Here is a 15,968-nt window from a genome sequence, read left to right on the forward strand (position 1 = left end):
TCGGGCGCGCGGGCGTTAGCGCGCGGCCGTTAGCGGTCCTCGTTTTAACGACTGTCCGCCACGCTGAGGTCTCCGGGGCCCGTAGAGTCCGCATGACCCAGCCCCCGTTAGCGCGCTCGCCTCCTTCGACGGCGCAGTCACCGCGCGGGGCGGCCGTCCGTGAAGTAGCTACCACGGCTTGTGTCAACGAATAAAGCTCCCCGGACAGCGGCGCCCTCGGCGACAGCGCTGGGTGGGCAGCCCGGGCTGGGAGCGGTGACTTCCGTGAGGAGCGAGAGGTGGAAGCAAGCAACCTCCAGCCTGGCCCCGCACCAGCTGCCCGGCGGGCATGACCCGAGCCTGGTCTGGCATGCGCGGAATGCTGCTTGAGCCCCTCTTCTGGCTGTTACCTTCCGGGGACGGTTGTGGCCACACCGACACGTATTTTCCAAATAAATCGTTTATTCTGGCAGAGGCGGAGCCGAACACGTTACTATATTTTTAATTTTTCTCAGCAAGCATTTACTCAACACTTTTATAACAGTGAAACAACTTGAAAACGTTTTCAGCAAGCATCCGCCTAGTTAGGAAGTGAAGGACTGAGCAACTTGCTTTTGCCACGTCCCGTCCTCGACGGTTTTGAAGACTGTCCCATCTTGTAACTACCAGTGTGCACAGACTCCTACTCAAGTAACGTCGTGGTCCAGCGATGCAAAGGACTGAAGTCTCAAGGTTTATTTCTATTCTAACACGGTTGGGTTTAGCGCCAACAACTAGGAAGTGGTTAAAATAGATCCCATAGGGAAATAGCAAGGTTAGAGCCACAACATCTCCCGTCTATCCACGTTTGTTTAGTAAGAAAACAGATGTCAACTCCGTTAACTGCATCTCCTGTGTTGGGAAAACCTAGCCTGAAGTTTCCATGGCTTGTAGCAGCTAGTATTTATGTAGGATAGTTAGACGTTCATGAAGATATTCGTAATCCTCAGCCTTGATCTGAGGCTCTGGGTACTGAAGTGTATGTCTCTGGAGTGACCTCAGTATGTCACTGGACTCTCTTTAAGAAATGTTGCCCTTCTTCCCCTTACTAGACCTAGCCCTTTGTAGGGTGACTCCCCCCACTTCCCTCATCCCAGTACACTTCTGGAGACTTTGTAATGGCCAGTGAAACCTGGGTAACTTTGTAATCTGCTTACATGGGTAACAGGAGTGGTATTTTAAGTTTACATCTAGACAAGGATGGGACAGGCCAAGCCTCAATGGCCATCTGAGGCTGGTAAAAAGGAGAAGAGCTAAGGGGGTGATCTTCATTGTTATTTCTCCCTCAACTAGATGGAGTTGTGGCTTTTAAGCTGCCAACTCTCTCAGATTCTTTTCGCTAGGAAAGAGCTACCTTATCTAACTGGATAGAAAAGGCACCCACACTTGGGTACAAGAGGTCCATTTTTCTTGAGTGTTGTCCCCTGCACTTAGCAAAGAACCGTTTAACTAGGTCAGTCAATGGTTCCAACATCTTACACTGCTGTGTGAGGACATGAGAGTTGATGATAGCCTCTGGAACTTCAAGTCTCACCTTGGATCACTGATTCTGACCTGTGCCTCAGTCTCCTCGACTTGAAAATAAGGGTGATAATTGTGTCTCAGTGTGTGGTAAGTGCCTAGAACAGTTCTTGGCACAATTGGGTTATTATTGGCCAGTACTGGCATGACTATTAGATATACCCCTTTTAGTGAATGAGTTGAAAAGTGCACTGCTGCTTTGATCTTGTAGAACTTGATAACCAAATGTAAAACTAAATTGCTAATCTACCTTGTTTATATTTATAGCTGGAAAAGCCTGTGTTGTCTTCATAATAGTACGAAAGAATTCTAGATAGGAAGGAAAGAAGGAAGCAAATGAAGACAATAAGAGAAAAGAAGGAACGCCCAAGATTGAGGTAGAGTAGGTGACCTGAAAGAGCTGGGGAGATACAGTGGCATTGACACATGTTGCATTTTCTGTTCCCTTTGGCTAGGGCTAGACAGTATGAAAGCCAACACCTGTGCGACATGTCCCCAGTGGCACAGTGACACGTGTGGGACTTTATTAGATACATCTCTATCACACCTGTACTGCTTGATGACTGCAAGACTGGAGGCAAATCATTTATGCCTCAATTTACTCAAAAATATGCATTATGATAGTATTGCCTTTGTAGAATGTTCTGCAGAGTTGTTGACCTAATTCATGATAAAGGAGCAAGTGTAGTGCCCAGCGCTGGGAACCAGCCAACGTCAGTGTCATTTCAGTGCACTCTGGATAATTGGCAGAAGAAAGTAAAAGAAGGGTTACTCTTGAATTCATTCAGCACAGGCAGCACAGGCACTGAGATGGCCCTAGCCTCAAATAATTCAGTATGTTTTATACTTTAAAAATGAAATGTGAAAAGCCTTTAGAGAATTGGGTCTTTAATCAGATTACTGGTGGCATTTTAAGGGAAATTCAGAAGGCTTGTCGGTAGTGTACTTACATTTTTTTCTCTTCTATAGAAAAACTGCCAGGACTAAGAAGGTAACCCAGAGGAAGCTATCTTCAGGTCCTGGTAAGAGAGATGAGGTGGTATTGAGTTGCTACTTCCAGCCGTTAGCAGGGCAGCCAACCTGTAGCTTTCACTGTCAACCCCACTTCTTTCCCAGTTCTCTTAGATTAAGATCCCAAAGACTTCAGTGTCTGTAGTTTCAAAGTTTCATAGCTGACGTTCAAGAAAGAATTTAATTAAAGCCAGATGAGAACAAAACAGTAAAAAGTGTTAGTCGCAGCCTACTCTGTCAATGTGACCAAAATTATATCAAGGCCTGATACTCAACAAGAGTTAACTTTTATTCTTGCCAGAATTACCCTGTTCCTGATAAAGGTGCTTCCTGACTACAATGTTTTAGCTTGTTTTGTTTTTACGTTAAGGTGATGCAAAAGTGCCGTGCATCAACAGAAACCACACTTCATATTTAGGGTTTTGATCTTTTCCCAAGCTAATGATAGCTAGTACAATATGCTCTTGCAGTGCTGGGCATTGGCAGCAAGGCACAGCTCCCAGTAAGCCACACAAGCATAATAGGAAACAGCCAACTATTTGCAGTATACTGTGCTGCTAAGCTATGGTGTTCCCTAGGCTACATGTAGTAAATGCACTTCCAACTTAGGAAGTTTTATGTATGGAGAGTTTATCTAGCTAAAAGCCCTTTGTAAGTAAAGGAGCCTCGACTCTTTGCTGTTCTTAGACGGTTAGCTCCACTTTTCTATTCTTAGTGATCAGCTTGAGCCAAGCCTTTATTCTTAATGTTCACTCTTCCAGTTTGCCTGCTGTGCCTTCAAGAACCTGGTGATCCTGAAAAACTAGGAGACTTTCTTCAGAAAAACAGTCTTTGTGTGCACTATTTCTGTCTTGTGAGTATAAGGCCCTCACTGCTCTACGTGTCTTACAGCTTTTGCTAAACAGGCACTTCTGCATCTAGCCTCAAATTAAACAGCTGTTTGTTTTTCCTTACAGTTTTTAATCTTTTAAAATCTGTTTTAAATAACAAATGTCATAATCCTGACAGTATAAAACATAATAGCCCTCTTCCTTAAATCATATTCCTTCTTCCTCTCTGCCTCCGAGAAACAAATGTTCATTTAAATTGTCTTCCAGTTAATTTTCCCCAGTATACTTTTTTAATAAATATAACCAGATACTATAAAATGAACCAATCTTAAGTGTACAGTCGGATGAGTTTTTTAAAGATTTATTTATTTTTATTTTATGTATTTTACCTGTATATGTCTGTGCACCATGTATGTGCAGTGCCTTCAGAGGCCAGAAGAGAGCATCAGATCCCCTAGGAGTGGAGTTACAGGCAGTTGTGAGCTACCATGTGGATAACTAGGACCCAAACCCTGGTCTTGCCCAAGAGCAGCCAGTGCTCTTAACTGCTGAGCCATCTCTCCAGCCCTTTATTTTTGATAAATTGTATATCCCCATGTAATCACCATCCACATCAAAATAACCTCAGAAAATTCACCTCATGCCATCTTCTAGTCAGTACCACCAGAGTTAGTCACTAGAAGGATTATTTTTGCCTGTTATTTTACTTGATATAAATTAAACTGTACAGTTTATATTCTTTCTGTTAGGTCCCAACCCCAAAAGTGGAAGTCTGGGCCCAGTTCAGGCTGGACTGTGACCAGGTAAACAGAAGGATTGTTACTTAAAATCAGCATTCCTCAGAAACCTTGTAAAGTGGGTTTCTGTTTGTCAAGAAAAGCCGTTTCTTCCCTTATCTGCTTGCCCCCACAACCACCTACCAGCAGAGAGGGCATCTCGTTCCCTATTAACTGGAGCAAGCCTCCAACAGATCAAAGCCCCATGCTAGTTCGCAGGCTCTTCAACTAACTTACCTTCTTCTCTCCAAAACACAACTCTATTACTGACTAGTCTCTGTCTATCACACAAGAGATAGCCATGCGGCAGGTTCGTATTTCCAGTAAACCTTCCTTTGCACCCATCAAGTGGTCTTGCTCGGTTGTTTCACTGCACCCCTGCTTACATCTAGTGCAGGAACAAGGGAAGAAACATTGGGCCCCATCCTAAAGGGGCTCTGCCTCTTGTAACCAAACTGTTGATTTGGCCCTCCTGGGTGCACATCATTTGCTTCTTCTGACTCCTGCCACCTACCAAATTTGACTACAAACCTCTCCAGCATTTTTCTCTCCTCCACCTACTCTATTCACTTATCTTTCAGGTAAGTGTCCTCTCCAAGCTGCCTGCTCTGTCTCTGGCTCACTGGAGCTCAATACAAAAGTCATACTAGTATGCCAGGCAAACCTCCCTACACCCTCCAGTGCCCCCCATCAATGTGGACAAGGGACGCCTGTCCACTGATCCTGGGCATCTCTCTGACAAGTCTCGATCCCCTGGGGATGCCTTCAGTTTGAGATTCTGTCGGTCCTGTGGCACTTACCCCTTCCCTCCTGTGTGTCTATTCCCATGCTACTGGAATCCTCCCTCTGGCGAGATTGCTAAGTCCTACGTCTTTTCCTGAGTCTCTCCCCTCTCCTCCTCCTATTGCCCCTATAAATTCTTTACTGCCACTCCCCTAAGGATGTCTCCCTTTCTACTCGGTTGGTCTTTCTCCCTGTCTTTAGTTTGCCTGCCAGATCCTGAACTAACCATGGAGTCTTACTAGATTTATCAGCTCCTCTCTCCTGACTCCTCTAAGCTTTTCCCTTCTCAGACTCAGAGGTTTCATTAAGCCTGGCTTATATCGGGTGCTGAAATGATTTTTCCCCAGCAATGTTTGAACATGTTAAAGTTATCTTTTCAACAGTTGGTGGAAATTTGATTTGTTTTGGTTTTGGTGGACTTTTGTGAATAAAGCTGCTAAGAACATTCATGTACAAGTTTTTTGTGACATGTGTTCTTTCTCTTGGGCAGATGCCTAGGAGTGGGATTACTGATTACATGTAAGTATACGTGTGTGAAGTTGCCAAGTCATCTTTCCAAAGTTGTTGTACCAGTTTACACACTCATTGGCAACTTATGAGAGTTGCAGCTGACCGTTTTGTTACCAAAAGTTGTTATTGTCAGTCTTTTTTGTCTCAGCCTTCCTACTAGATGCTACTGGCATTTTACTGTACTCTTAATTTGTGCTTCTTTGAGGAATAAAGACGTTGAGCTTTTCATGTGCTTATTCACATATTTTCTTTTGAATCTGTTTGAATATTTTTGTCCAATTAAAAGAAACTGGGTTTATAAGCCAGGCACGGTGGTGGCACACACATTTAATCCCAGCACTTGGGTGGCAGAGGCAGATGGATCTCTGTGAGTTTGAGGCCAGCCTAAGCTACAGAGTGAGTTCCAAGACAGCCGAATCTACACAGAAAAACCCTGTCTCAAAAGAAGAAGGAAGAGGAAGAAGAAGAAAAGAAACTGAATTCTATTGTCTTACTGGATTGTAAGAATTATTTATATATTCTGGATACAAATTCTTTTCATGTATGTATATAATATTTCTAATAATATCTTTTGAAAATTTTTAAAAATTTTTCATGTATCAGTTTTTCTTTTATGGCTAGCATTTTTTGTGTGTCCTAAGTGGTACATAAATACCACTGAAGTACCTACATGCCTTTATCAAAATCAATTGGCCATATATGTATTTGTGGATCTGGGTAATCTATTTATACCATTAGTGTCTAGGTGTCTATTCATATACTAGCGCTCCACTGTCTTAATTCTTGTGGTTTTATAGTGTCTTAAAACTAATTATGGTCAATTATACAGTCTTTTGGGTATCAATTCCTTTATCTTTTGTTGTTTTTGTTTTTTCAAGACAGTGTTTCTCTGTGTAACCCTGACTGCCCTGGAACTCTCTATAGACCAGGCTAGCCTCAAACTCAGAGATCCACCTGCCTCTGTCTCCTGAGTACTGTAATTAAAGGCATGCCTCGCCACCAGCGGCTCAATTCCTTTCTGTAGTTTGGGTTTGGTTTTTTTTTTTTTTTTTACTCTTTGGGGGCCCACCACCCAGCTCCCAAATTAAATGCACAGAAACTTATTCTTACTTATGAGTGCCTGGCCTTAACTTGGCTTTTTTCTAGCCAGCTTTTCTAACTTAAATTATTCTGTTTCTCTTTAACTACATTTTGCCTCTGGGTTTTTTTAACCTGTCTTATTCTATATATCTTTCTTTACTCTTACTCCGTGGGTGGCTGTGTAGCTGGGTAGCTGGCCCCTAGCATCCTCCTCTCCTTCTTTTCTTGCTTCTTGCTCTTCACTCCTGAGCCTAGATTTCTCCTCCTATTTATTCTCTTTGCCTGGCAGCCCTGCCTGTTTCTCTCTCCTGCCTTGCTATTGGCCGTTCAGCTCTTTATTAAATTAATCAGGTGTCTTAGACAGGCACAGTAACACAGCTTCACAGAGTTGAACAAATGCAACATAAAAGAATGCAACACATCTTTGCATCATTAAACAAATGTTCCACAGCATAAATGAATGTAACACATCTTAAACTAATTTCCATAACACCTTTTAATTTTTTTCCATACTGTTCTGCAGAATGAAAGGGTGGTATTGTGAATCTTTGTTAAATGTTTTTCTAAATATTTTGTTGCTGAATTACAGAAATGCAATTATTTTGTATATTGATTTTGTACTCTATAATTTTGTTAAATTCACATACCCATTCAACAAAATTTATTTGGGATTCTCTGGTTGTATATATAGTCAGTATCATGTGTAACTGAAGACAGTTCTGCTTCTTTTCCAAATGTTGTCCTTTCTTTAAAAATAGGGTCTCATGTAGCCCAGGCTGGCCTTAAACTCATCCTGTAGTTTGAGTATGACCTTGAACTTCCTTTCTTCTTGTGTGTTGGGGGAGGGAGTGTACGTATGTACAGAATCATGTAGGCGTGCTTGTGTGTTCAGTTGTGTGCATACATGTGTGCATGTGGAGATGAGGTTGGCATCAGCTGTCCTCTGTTTCCATCTTTGTTCAGACAGGATCCTGGAGCTCACCAGTCTGGCAAGAATACCTGACCATCCAGCTCCAGGGACCCTGCTGTCTCTGCCTCCTTAGTGCCAGCAGTCCAAGCACACATCACCATCCCCAGCATCAGGTCCTCGTGCTGGTGCAGCAAGGCTTTACTGACTAAGCCATCTCTCCAGGCCTGACTTTGAACTCCCAAGTGTTGAGATTACAGGCATTTGCCACAAGCTCAGTTTGTTTATTTGAAAATTCACTTTATATGTATGAGTGTTTTGCCTACATAAGCATGCCCTGGTGCCTGAGGAAGTCAGAAGAGTGGGTTCGAGCCCCTAGAACTGGAGTTATAAAAGGTTGTGAGCCGCCGGGCAGTAGTGGCACACGCCTTTAATCCCAGCACTCAGGAGGCAGAGCCAGGTGGATCTCTGTGAGTTTGAGGCCAGCCTGGGCTACCGAGTAAGTTCCATGAAAGGCGCAAAGCTACACAGAGAAACCCTGTCTGGAAAAACCGAAAAAACAAAAACAAAAACAAAAAAAGGCTGTGAGCCACCATGTGGATTATGTGGATTCCTGCCCAGTATTTTTGTTTTGTTTTGATTTTTTGAGACAGTGTTTCTCTGTGTAGCTTTGGAACCTGTCCTGGAACTCGCTCTGTAGAACTCACAGAGATCCACCTGCCTCTGCCTGCCAAGTGCTGGAATTAAAGGCATGGGCCACCATTGCCCAACCCCCTGTACAGTTTCTAACGTTGGCCAAAGATTGAACCCAAGACCCCATACCTGCTAGGCAGGTACTCTACCAGCTGAGCTCATCTCCAGCCCCCAGCTTGCCTTTTTAACTGGCTGGGGCCTTCAACCTAATGTTCAATAGAAGTAGTGTAAATAATTATCGATGCCTTTCTCTCAGCATTAGGGGACAGCATCTAGTTTTTCATCATTATAAATACATTAGCTTTAAACTTTCACAGATAATGTTTTGTCAGATTGAAATTCTCTTATTCCTAGTTTGCTGAGAGTATCAAATGTGTATTGAGTTTTGGAAATGTTTTTGGCGTCTACTGATGTGATCTTGATTTTTCTCTTTTTATGGTTTGTTATACCAACTGGATTATCTAACATCAAACTAATCTTGCATTCTTCGTACAGGCACTTCTTGGTCATGCTATATTATTCTTTGAATATGGGGCTGGGCTCAACTTATTAATCTTATCCCTTTTTTATTATCTATCATGAGAAAAATTGATTTGTGATTTTCCTTTCTTGTAAGTCCTGCTAGGTGTTAGGGCTTGGTTAATTCTGGTGCGTTAATAAGCATATACATTTTAACATAAAATTAAACATATACAATGTTTTGTAGAGTTTTCTTTCCATCTCATGTATTTTGGAGATCTCTTCATATACAACATATAAACCTAGTTTTTAAGTAGCTGACTGGTGTCTCATAGTATGGATGTTCCCAAAATATTAAACTCCTGTTAAAGAGTATTTAGACTGGGCATGACGGTGAACACTTATAATCCCAGCACTTGGGAGGCAGAGGCAGATGATTTTGAGTTCAGAGTCGGCCTGGGTTATATAAGACTGTCTCAAAAAAATAAGTAGATACCAAAAATTTTAAAAGGATAAGATAGATGGCTCAGCATTTAAGAGCACTAGGTACTCTTCCAGAGGACCTGGGTTCAATTCCCAACACCCACGTGGCAGCTCACAACTGTAACTCCAGTTCCAGAGGACCTGACAGACACATGCAGGCAAAACACCAATGCACATGAAATAAAAATAAATCATTAAAAAAAAAAACGTTCGCATGGTGGCACATATCTTTAGTCCCAGCACTTGGGAGGCAGAGGCAGGTGGATCTTCATGAGTTTGAGACCAGCCTGCTCTACAAAGCAAATTCCAGGACAGCCAGGGCTACACAGAGAAACCTTGTCTCAAAAAATTTTTTAATAACATTTGAATTGTTTCTGTTCTATATTGATTTTTTTGTTGTTTGTAGAAATAGCACATGCTTGGTGGGGTGGTGGTGGTGCACACCTTTAATCCCAGCACTTGGGAGGCAGAGGCAGGTGGATCTAAGTGAGTTCAAGGCCAGCCTAGTCTACAAAGCGAGTTCCAGCACAGCCAGGACTGTTACACAGAGAAACCCTGTCTTGAAAAAAAAGAAAGAAAGAAAGAAATAGCACATGCTCATTGTAAAAAAACATGACTAGTATTTTGGAATATAACTAAAACAAAAATCAGTCATGATAAAGCCTTGAGATAGTGATAAAATGTGTGAAATGTTTTAAGCATCATTAGGAACCTATAGCTATAATCCAAGTCATCTAACACAGGATCATCTCTCTATAATGTTAAAGCAGGATTAAATGATGGAATTGGAAGACTGAGGCAGGAGTATCACAAGTTCAAGACCAGCCTGGACTACACAGACTGTCTCAAAAATGAATATTGGGGCTAGAGAAATGGCTTGGTGTAAGAGTATTCAGTGCTCTTCCAAAGGGCCAGGGTTTGGTTCCTGGAATCCTCAAGGCATTTCACAAACATCTGGAACTCCAGTTCTAGTGACTCTGACCTCCTCTTCCGATCTCCTTATGGACTGCACACACACATACATGAAGACAAACACTCATACACACTAAAAAATCTTTTAAAAAATAAATATATATCCTAAGCTCCCATTACACATTTTATAACCACTGCAAGAAGCCCAAGATCCTAATACTTTTGAAATAGTCTTAAGATGAGCAGCATGTCCCAATGAATTTAATAGAACCATATAGCTTTTTTTTTCTTAATTACCCATAGAATTATCTTTGAACACTTTTAAAGAAACATCTCTTTAAAGTATGTTTTTAAAAGTGCAACTCGGCCTGGCGGTGGTGGCACACACCTTTAATCCCAGCACTTGGGAGGCAGAGCCAGGCGGATCTCCGTGAGTTCGAGACCAGCCTGGGCTACAGAGCAAGATCCAGGACAGGCACAAAACTATACAGACAGAGAAACCCTGTCTCGGGGAAAAAAAAAAAAGTAAAAGTGCAACTCCTAACCTTTTCTTATTAATGCAGAATGGCCATTAAAGAAGACTTTAAAATCCCATTTACCTTCCTATAATACTCTGAGAAATATTCTAAAAAATCCTGTACTAAAGGGAAATACAGCAAAGGGGTAAGAGCTCGGGTTCTATAGGGCCGGCTTTGTAGTTCCTTGCCATGTGGTTCCACCCATGTCACTTGCCACATTTATACTTCAGTGGCCTCTGTGAAACGAAAGCCACAATAGCTTCTGTTTTTATAAGCATGAAGTGAGTCCATCAGGAGAGCATGTCCCCAGTGTTCACATAATGCAGGAGCAAATGCGCAGACTAGCACTGCACAAAGGCACTGGTCCTGCAGCTCAGTGGCCTCTAACAAGTTATGTTTCTCCTCATTGGGTTGTCCAAAGAGCTAATAATTAGAAAGTGCTAGAGTATCCAATACATGCCATTATATCAGACTTCAGTAAATAGATTGTCTGTATAGGCAAATGTGTTCCACCAAGCTCCATTTCTTAGTCGTCACCCCACTGTACTATGTCACTGACAAACTTATATTGACAGCCTGGTTCTGCTGCTCCCCTAGATCCTATCTAGCAAGTTGCCTCAGAAGGGCCAACCCAAGAAAGGTCTCCATGGATTTATGCCTGAAGACATCAAAAAGGAGGCAGCCCGGGCTTCTAAGAAGGTTAGAATTTCCTGAAATGGGGACCTTGGGGTAGGCCTCTTCTCATACATGTTTCAGAATTCATCTGTCTGTCTGTCTCTGGGAGACAAACCCAGGGCCGGGGTATGATAAGCAAGCACTCTACCACTGAGCTACACCCCTAGCCCAAGTCCTTGTCTTAGGTCCCATCTCTTCTGGAATGTTTCCTCAGCAAAGAGAGGATGCAGCACCCTGAGAAAATAAGAAAATGCAGCACTTCTTGAAGTTCAGTTCTAGGGTGCCCTGGACCACTGAGGGAAAGGGAATAGCTGTTGCTTCCCAGAATTTCCAGTCATAGAAAGAAGAACCACAACCTCTGTTTGTCTTTCTCGGGTCACAAAACATTGTCTGGAATCTATCTCATTTGCAGATCTGCTTTGTGTGCAAGCAAAAGGGAGCTGCTATCAAATGCCAGAACGAGCAGTGTGTCAAAAACTTCCATCTTCCCTGTGGCCAAGAAAGGGGTTGCCTTTCACAATTTTTTGGAGAGTACAAGTGAGTGTGGAAGGAGAGAGTTGGGTTGCCCTTCTGTAACCTACTGTTTAGACACCCCTGAAATCAGGACCCAGTTCTCACGAGACTCTGTGCATTTTCCAACAAATCTGTCCCTCCACTTAATGATGGGAAACAGTGTCTTGACTTGGAAGTTTCACAGGAGTTTCTTCTTGCTTCCTGTGCCCTCCTTAAATTACAAACAGCTGGGGTTCTTAGACAGCTGTTCATAACTAAATAGGGCTTTCAATAATGGAAAGCTATGGAGACAGTCCTCGAGCTTTGCTTAGTGTGTAAGCAGCCATGAGAAGTCATGTAATGGTTCTTCACCTGCTTTTCTGAGGGGTATAGCTATTCACTGGGCACCAAGCAAATAGCTGATTGCCCTTGCTAGGTCAGGCAGCTGGGAATCTGCATCAGTGACAAGCCAGAAACCCAGTCTGTTTACCCACCACAGATCATTTTGTGGAAAACATCGCCCAACACAGGACATCCAACAGGAGGGTCTGGAGGAGGAAAGCTGCGTCTTGTGTTGCGAAGACTTATCCAGAATAAGTGTTGAGAATATCCAGAGCCCATGTTGTAATCAAGCTATCTACCACCGAAGGTGTATCCAGGTAGGCTTTCCCTGCTCTGGGGAGGGAGGGGGGAGCCTTCCATGATTGCTCTGGCTCTGTGCTTGGAACCAAGGCAACCTGGGAATGCTCAGGCATGTCTAAGCTTCAGAACTACACACTGCAGGCCTGTAAACAGGAACTGCTTCCGGGTCAGTGAGGGAATAGTCAACCCAGTCTCTGGTTATCCTTGGCCTAGAGCCTCATTTATAGTAAGATTTAGACTAGGCAAAATCATCAGGATTGTCAAAAACAAATGGGTATTTCCAAGAATGAGTCAGCGCTCAAAATCAGCCTCACTACCAAGATGAAAGAAAAGGGAATGTATCCAAGTACCTGACCCCTGCTGAGTCAGCACTGCCAAACCCCACAGCCAGAGATGACAACTGAGGCACTCCAGGGAGCTCTTCCAAAGCATTCTGGGCACAGGCCTGACACCTGGTGGCAGCCCCCATCTTAGTACGCCCAAACTGCCTTTCCTGAACTCCCCTGCGGTGAGGGTGGGAGTGGGCAGGTGGCCTGACCGTTTTCACAAATGCCGCCTTCTCTTACAGAAATATGCCCACACATCAGCCAAGCACTTCTTCAAGTGCCCCCAGTGTAACAACCGAGAAGAGTTTCCCCAGGAGATGCTGAGAATGGGGATTCACATTCCAGACAGGTAGTGCGTAGTCTGCGCGGCAGGAGCTGAGCCAGGGAGTGGGTTGTTTGGATTTCTAGACAGGAGGTGAATGTGAGGATAGTTCAGAGATTGGCAGCAACTGAGGCGCTGATGTACCGTGAAGTGAGAAGAGTGCTTTTCAATCATCCAAGAAAAGGGAGGGGGAAGTGGGCAGAAGGCCTTTTCCTGAAAAGGTGCTTTAAAACCTAACAGATGTCTGGGGATGGGGAGTTTGTACCCCAGGGTGGAACTAAGGAACCCCATGTTCCACACCAGTGCATTAGTCCTCTTCTCGCAGCCAGACTGCTTGCCCAGTCTTGTTGGCAGTGCTCAGGCAGCCTTTGAACTCCTGCTGTGTGTAGCTTGGATTCTTCCTAGTAAACAAAGGTTCACCAGCAGATTGTGTATCCCCTAACAACTACCTTCTTTTCTCCCTGCAGAGATGCTGCCTGGGAACTGGAGCCAGGGGCTTTCTCGGAGCTGTATCAGCGCTACCAACATTGTGATGCCCCCATCTGTCTGTACGAACAAGGCAGGGACAGCTTCGAGGACGAAGGGTAGGAAGAAGCTCCTGGGCAGCGCCATCTTAGAAAGCAGGAAGTCTGCTCTTGTCTACGACCCTCTGGATGAGCCCAGTTGCCAAGTCCCACTTTTGGCCAGCCCCTGACTTATTCATGCACAAATGGACAGGTCTCCTCTGCAGGGTCTGCTGTTTGTGCCCATTGAAGAGACATTCAGGGTCAGTTCCTTTCCAGATTCATCCTGCTGGGTGATGTGCCCACCTGTCTCCTCTTAGAATCAACTCAGCATCCCAGTGCCACAGGGTGTAGTAAATGTGTATAGTAAAATTAAATTAAATTAAAATGCCCTTGGGGTTGGAGAGACAGCTTAGTGGTTAAGAGCACCAACTGCCCTTCCAAAAGACCCATGCCCTATTCTTAACATCCACATAGCAGCTCCCAGCTGTCTACAACTCCAGTCCCAGGGACTCTGACACCTCCTTTGGCCTCCACAGATATTGTATGCACATGGCACATATACATGCATGCAGGCAAAACACCAATACACATTTAAAAAAAATTCCCAGGAAGTTCTCCTCATGGCTGAGGCTGGATGATGGGTAACATTCAAAAGTGACAGTTGGTGTCCTGATTGACCCTACATCTCTCCATGGCTCTTCCATAGGCGGTGGCGCCTCATTCTGTGTGCTACATGTGGATCCCATGGAACCCACCGAGACTGCTCCTCTCTTAGACCTAACAGCAAGAAATGGGAGTGTAATGAGTGTTCAGTTGCTTCAACCATGGGTAAGGCTTGAAGGATGGTCTGGTATAAGAACTGAGATGGGAGCTAGGTGGTGGTGGCAGTGCATGCCTTTAATCCCAGCACTCGGGAGGCAAAGCGGCCTAGGTAGATCTCTGAGTTCAAGGCCAGCCTGGTCTACAAAGTGAGTTCCAGGACAGCCAGGGCTACACAGAAAAACCCTGTCTCGAGAAACCAAAGAACTGGGGTGGGGATGGGGACTTTTCATGCCTGGGAATGGGGAAAGCATGTCACAGAAGGAAGCTTTGACCGGGCACTATAGCTTTGAAAGCTGCTGGTGAGGCTTTAAAGACCTGTCCACAGGAGAAACTGAGGGCTGAGTTTACCTTCTCTTCTCTACCTTTCTTTCACCACAGATTACATATCTGAAGACTTGGGTGACATCCCCTGATGTAGCAGTACCTTCCATTCCCAGGAGCATCACTTCAGGGCCACCAACCTGGAAGAGAATCCAGACTCTTCCTGGACTGAGTGGCTACGCCCTTCCCTACTAGAAAAGCCCGAGTCCTCTGGCGGCCGAAGAAGGCGCTCCTGGAGATCCAAAGGAGTCAGAATCTCTAAGGGCTGCCAAAAGCCCAAGTAACAGCTTCAGAAGAGCTGCTGCCGCCAGGGACAGTGGTTTGGAGAGGTAGCGTTTGAAAGCTTGAGACAAAAGGGGCCAGCAGTGAGGTTAGCTGCCAAGTGAAGAGATCTGGGGAGGCCGGGAGTAGAACTGAGTCTCCACGCCAACAGCTGAGTGTAAGGGCTCCTCTGCTCTTTCTCCTCACTTCTTTTCCTCTCTCACCAAGATTCTTCCACTCCAGATGGTTATCATGTGCCTCTTCCTGCTTCAGCCATTTGTTATCTACAAATAAAGTTGTCTCTCCAGTGGTGGCTCCTTAGGAATTTTCTCTATCTAGTACACTAAGGAATCTGGAGGGGAGAGTGAAGGTATAAGAGAACTCAGCCTTCTGATCCCCAAAACGAGTCACTAAACTATTGAACATAGAGCGTAGATGTGTTCTTTGGGAAGGAATCAGCTTGCAGGGTCACTGGGATTCCAGGGGCATAGAGTGTCACCCTTATGCAAATAAGTGCCTAAGTTCTGGGCAGTGAGCCAGCTTAGCAGTCCACTTTGGTCTGAGAACAGGCTCTTGTAGCAAGGCCGTGGGCCCTGGACTCAACCTAATAGGATTGCCATACTTAGGTGGGGCAGGCTTCCACTCTAGCCAGTGTGGTCTTAGCTCTCTAGCTAGAGTGAGCACCCAAAGCCCCACTGCCTGTGGCTGGAGCATTTCTGACTAGTGTAACTTGAACTTGCAGAGCACAACATCCACATTAGGCAAGGCAGCTAGGATGGGAATCTGGCAGAGGGCCTGGGGAGAAACTGAATAGAGCCTATCTTACATTTATATGTTTTTAATGATTTCATGGGGCTTGGGTTAGTGGGAGAAACTCAGAGCATTGCCACATACTGAATTCCCTAGGTTTCAGTGAGTCATTGCCACTAACAGTGGAGGACAGTGTTCTCATTTCAAATATTGCTAAATCCTGCAGACTTAGATCCAAGATGTAGATGGTGATTGCCTTCAGATTCGACTAGATTCACTTGAAAACATCAGCATTGTTTTGTCACCATTAAAATATACAGGAAAGTAATATATTCTTTTTAATATGTTAA

At 44.3% G+C, this 15,968-nt stretch overlaps 1 protein-coding gene across 1 annotated transcript; it reads left to right on the forward strand.

Annotated features, from left to right (window-relative positions):
* The first annotated feature begins 17 nt into the window (after window positions 1–17).
* On the forward strand, window positions 18–15,175 carry Phf7 (PHD finger protein 7). Its single transcript, XM_059273914.1, has 12 exons — window positions 18–711; window positions 1,807–1,916; window positions 2,509–2,561; window positions 3,312–3,403; window positions 4,130–4,183; window positions 11,099–11,200; window positions 11,589–11,713; window positions 12,168–12,327; window positions 12,879–12,985; window positions 13,426–13,542; window positions 14,171–14,292; window positions 14,665–15,175. Exons 2-12 carry the CDS (start codon window positions 1,876–1,878, stop codon window positions 14,697–14,699), a joined length of 1,008 nt encoding a protein of 335 aa, XP_059129897.1. The 5' UTR covers window positions 18–711; window positions 1,807–1,875; the 3' UTR covers window positions 14,700–15,175.
* Window positions 15,176–15,968: the final 793 nt, after the last annotated feature.

Source organism: Peromyscus eremicus, chromosome 9 (assembly GCF_949786415.1).
Source record: "Peromyscus eremicus chromosome 9, PerEre_H2_v1, whole genome shotgun sequence".
Lineage (NCBI taxonomy): Eukaryota > Metazoa > Chordata > Mammalia > Rodentia > Cricetidae > Peromyscus > Peromyscus eremicus.

What these genes read in the sequence shown, in the direction of transcription:
- Phf7 (XM_059273914.1), top strand. Translation starts at nt 1,876, where the DNA reads ATGAAGACAATAAGAGAAAAGAAGGAACGCCCAAGATTGAG. An exon ending in GACAGCTTCGAGGACGAAGG is followed by an intron (nt 13,543 to 14,170) that starts GTAGGAAGAAGC and finishes GCTCTTCCATAG; the next exon opens with GCGGTGGCGCCTCATTCTGT. An exon ending in TTCAGTTGCTTCAACCATGG is followed by an intron (nt 14,293 to 14,664) that starts GTAAGGCTTGAA and finishes CTTTCACCACAG; the next exon opens with ATTACATATCTGAAGACTTG.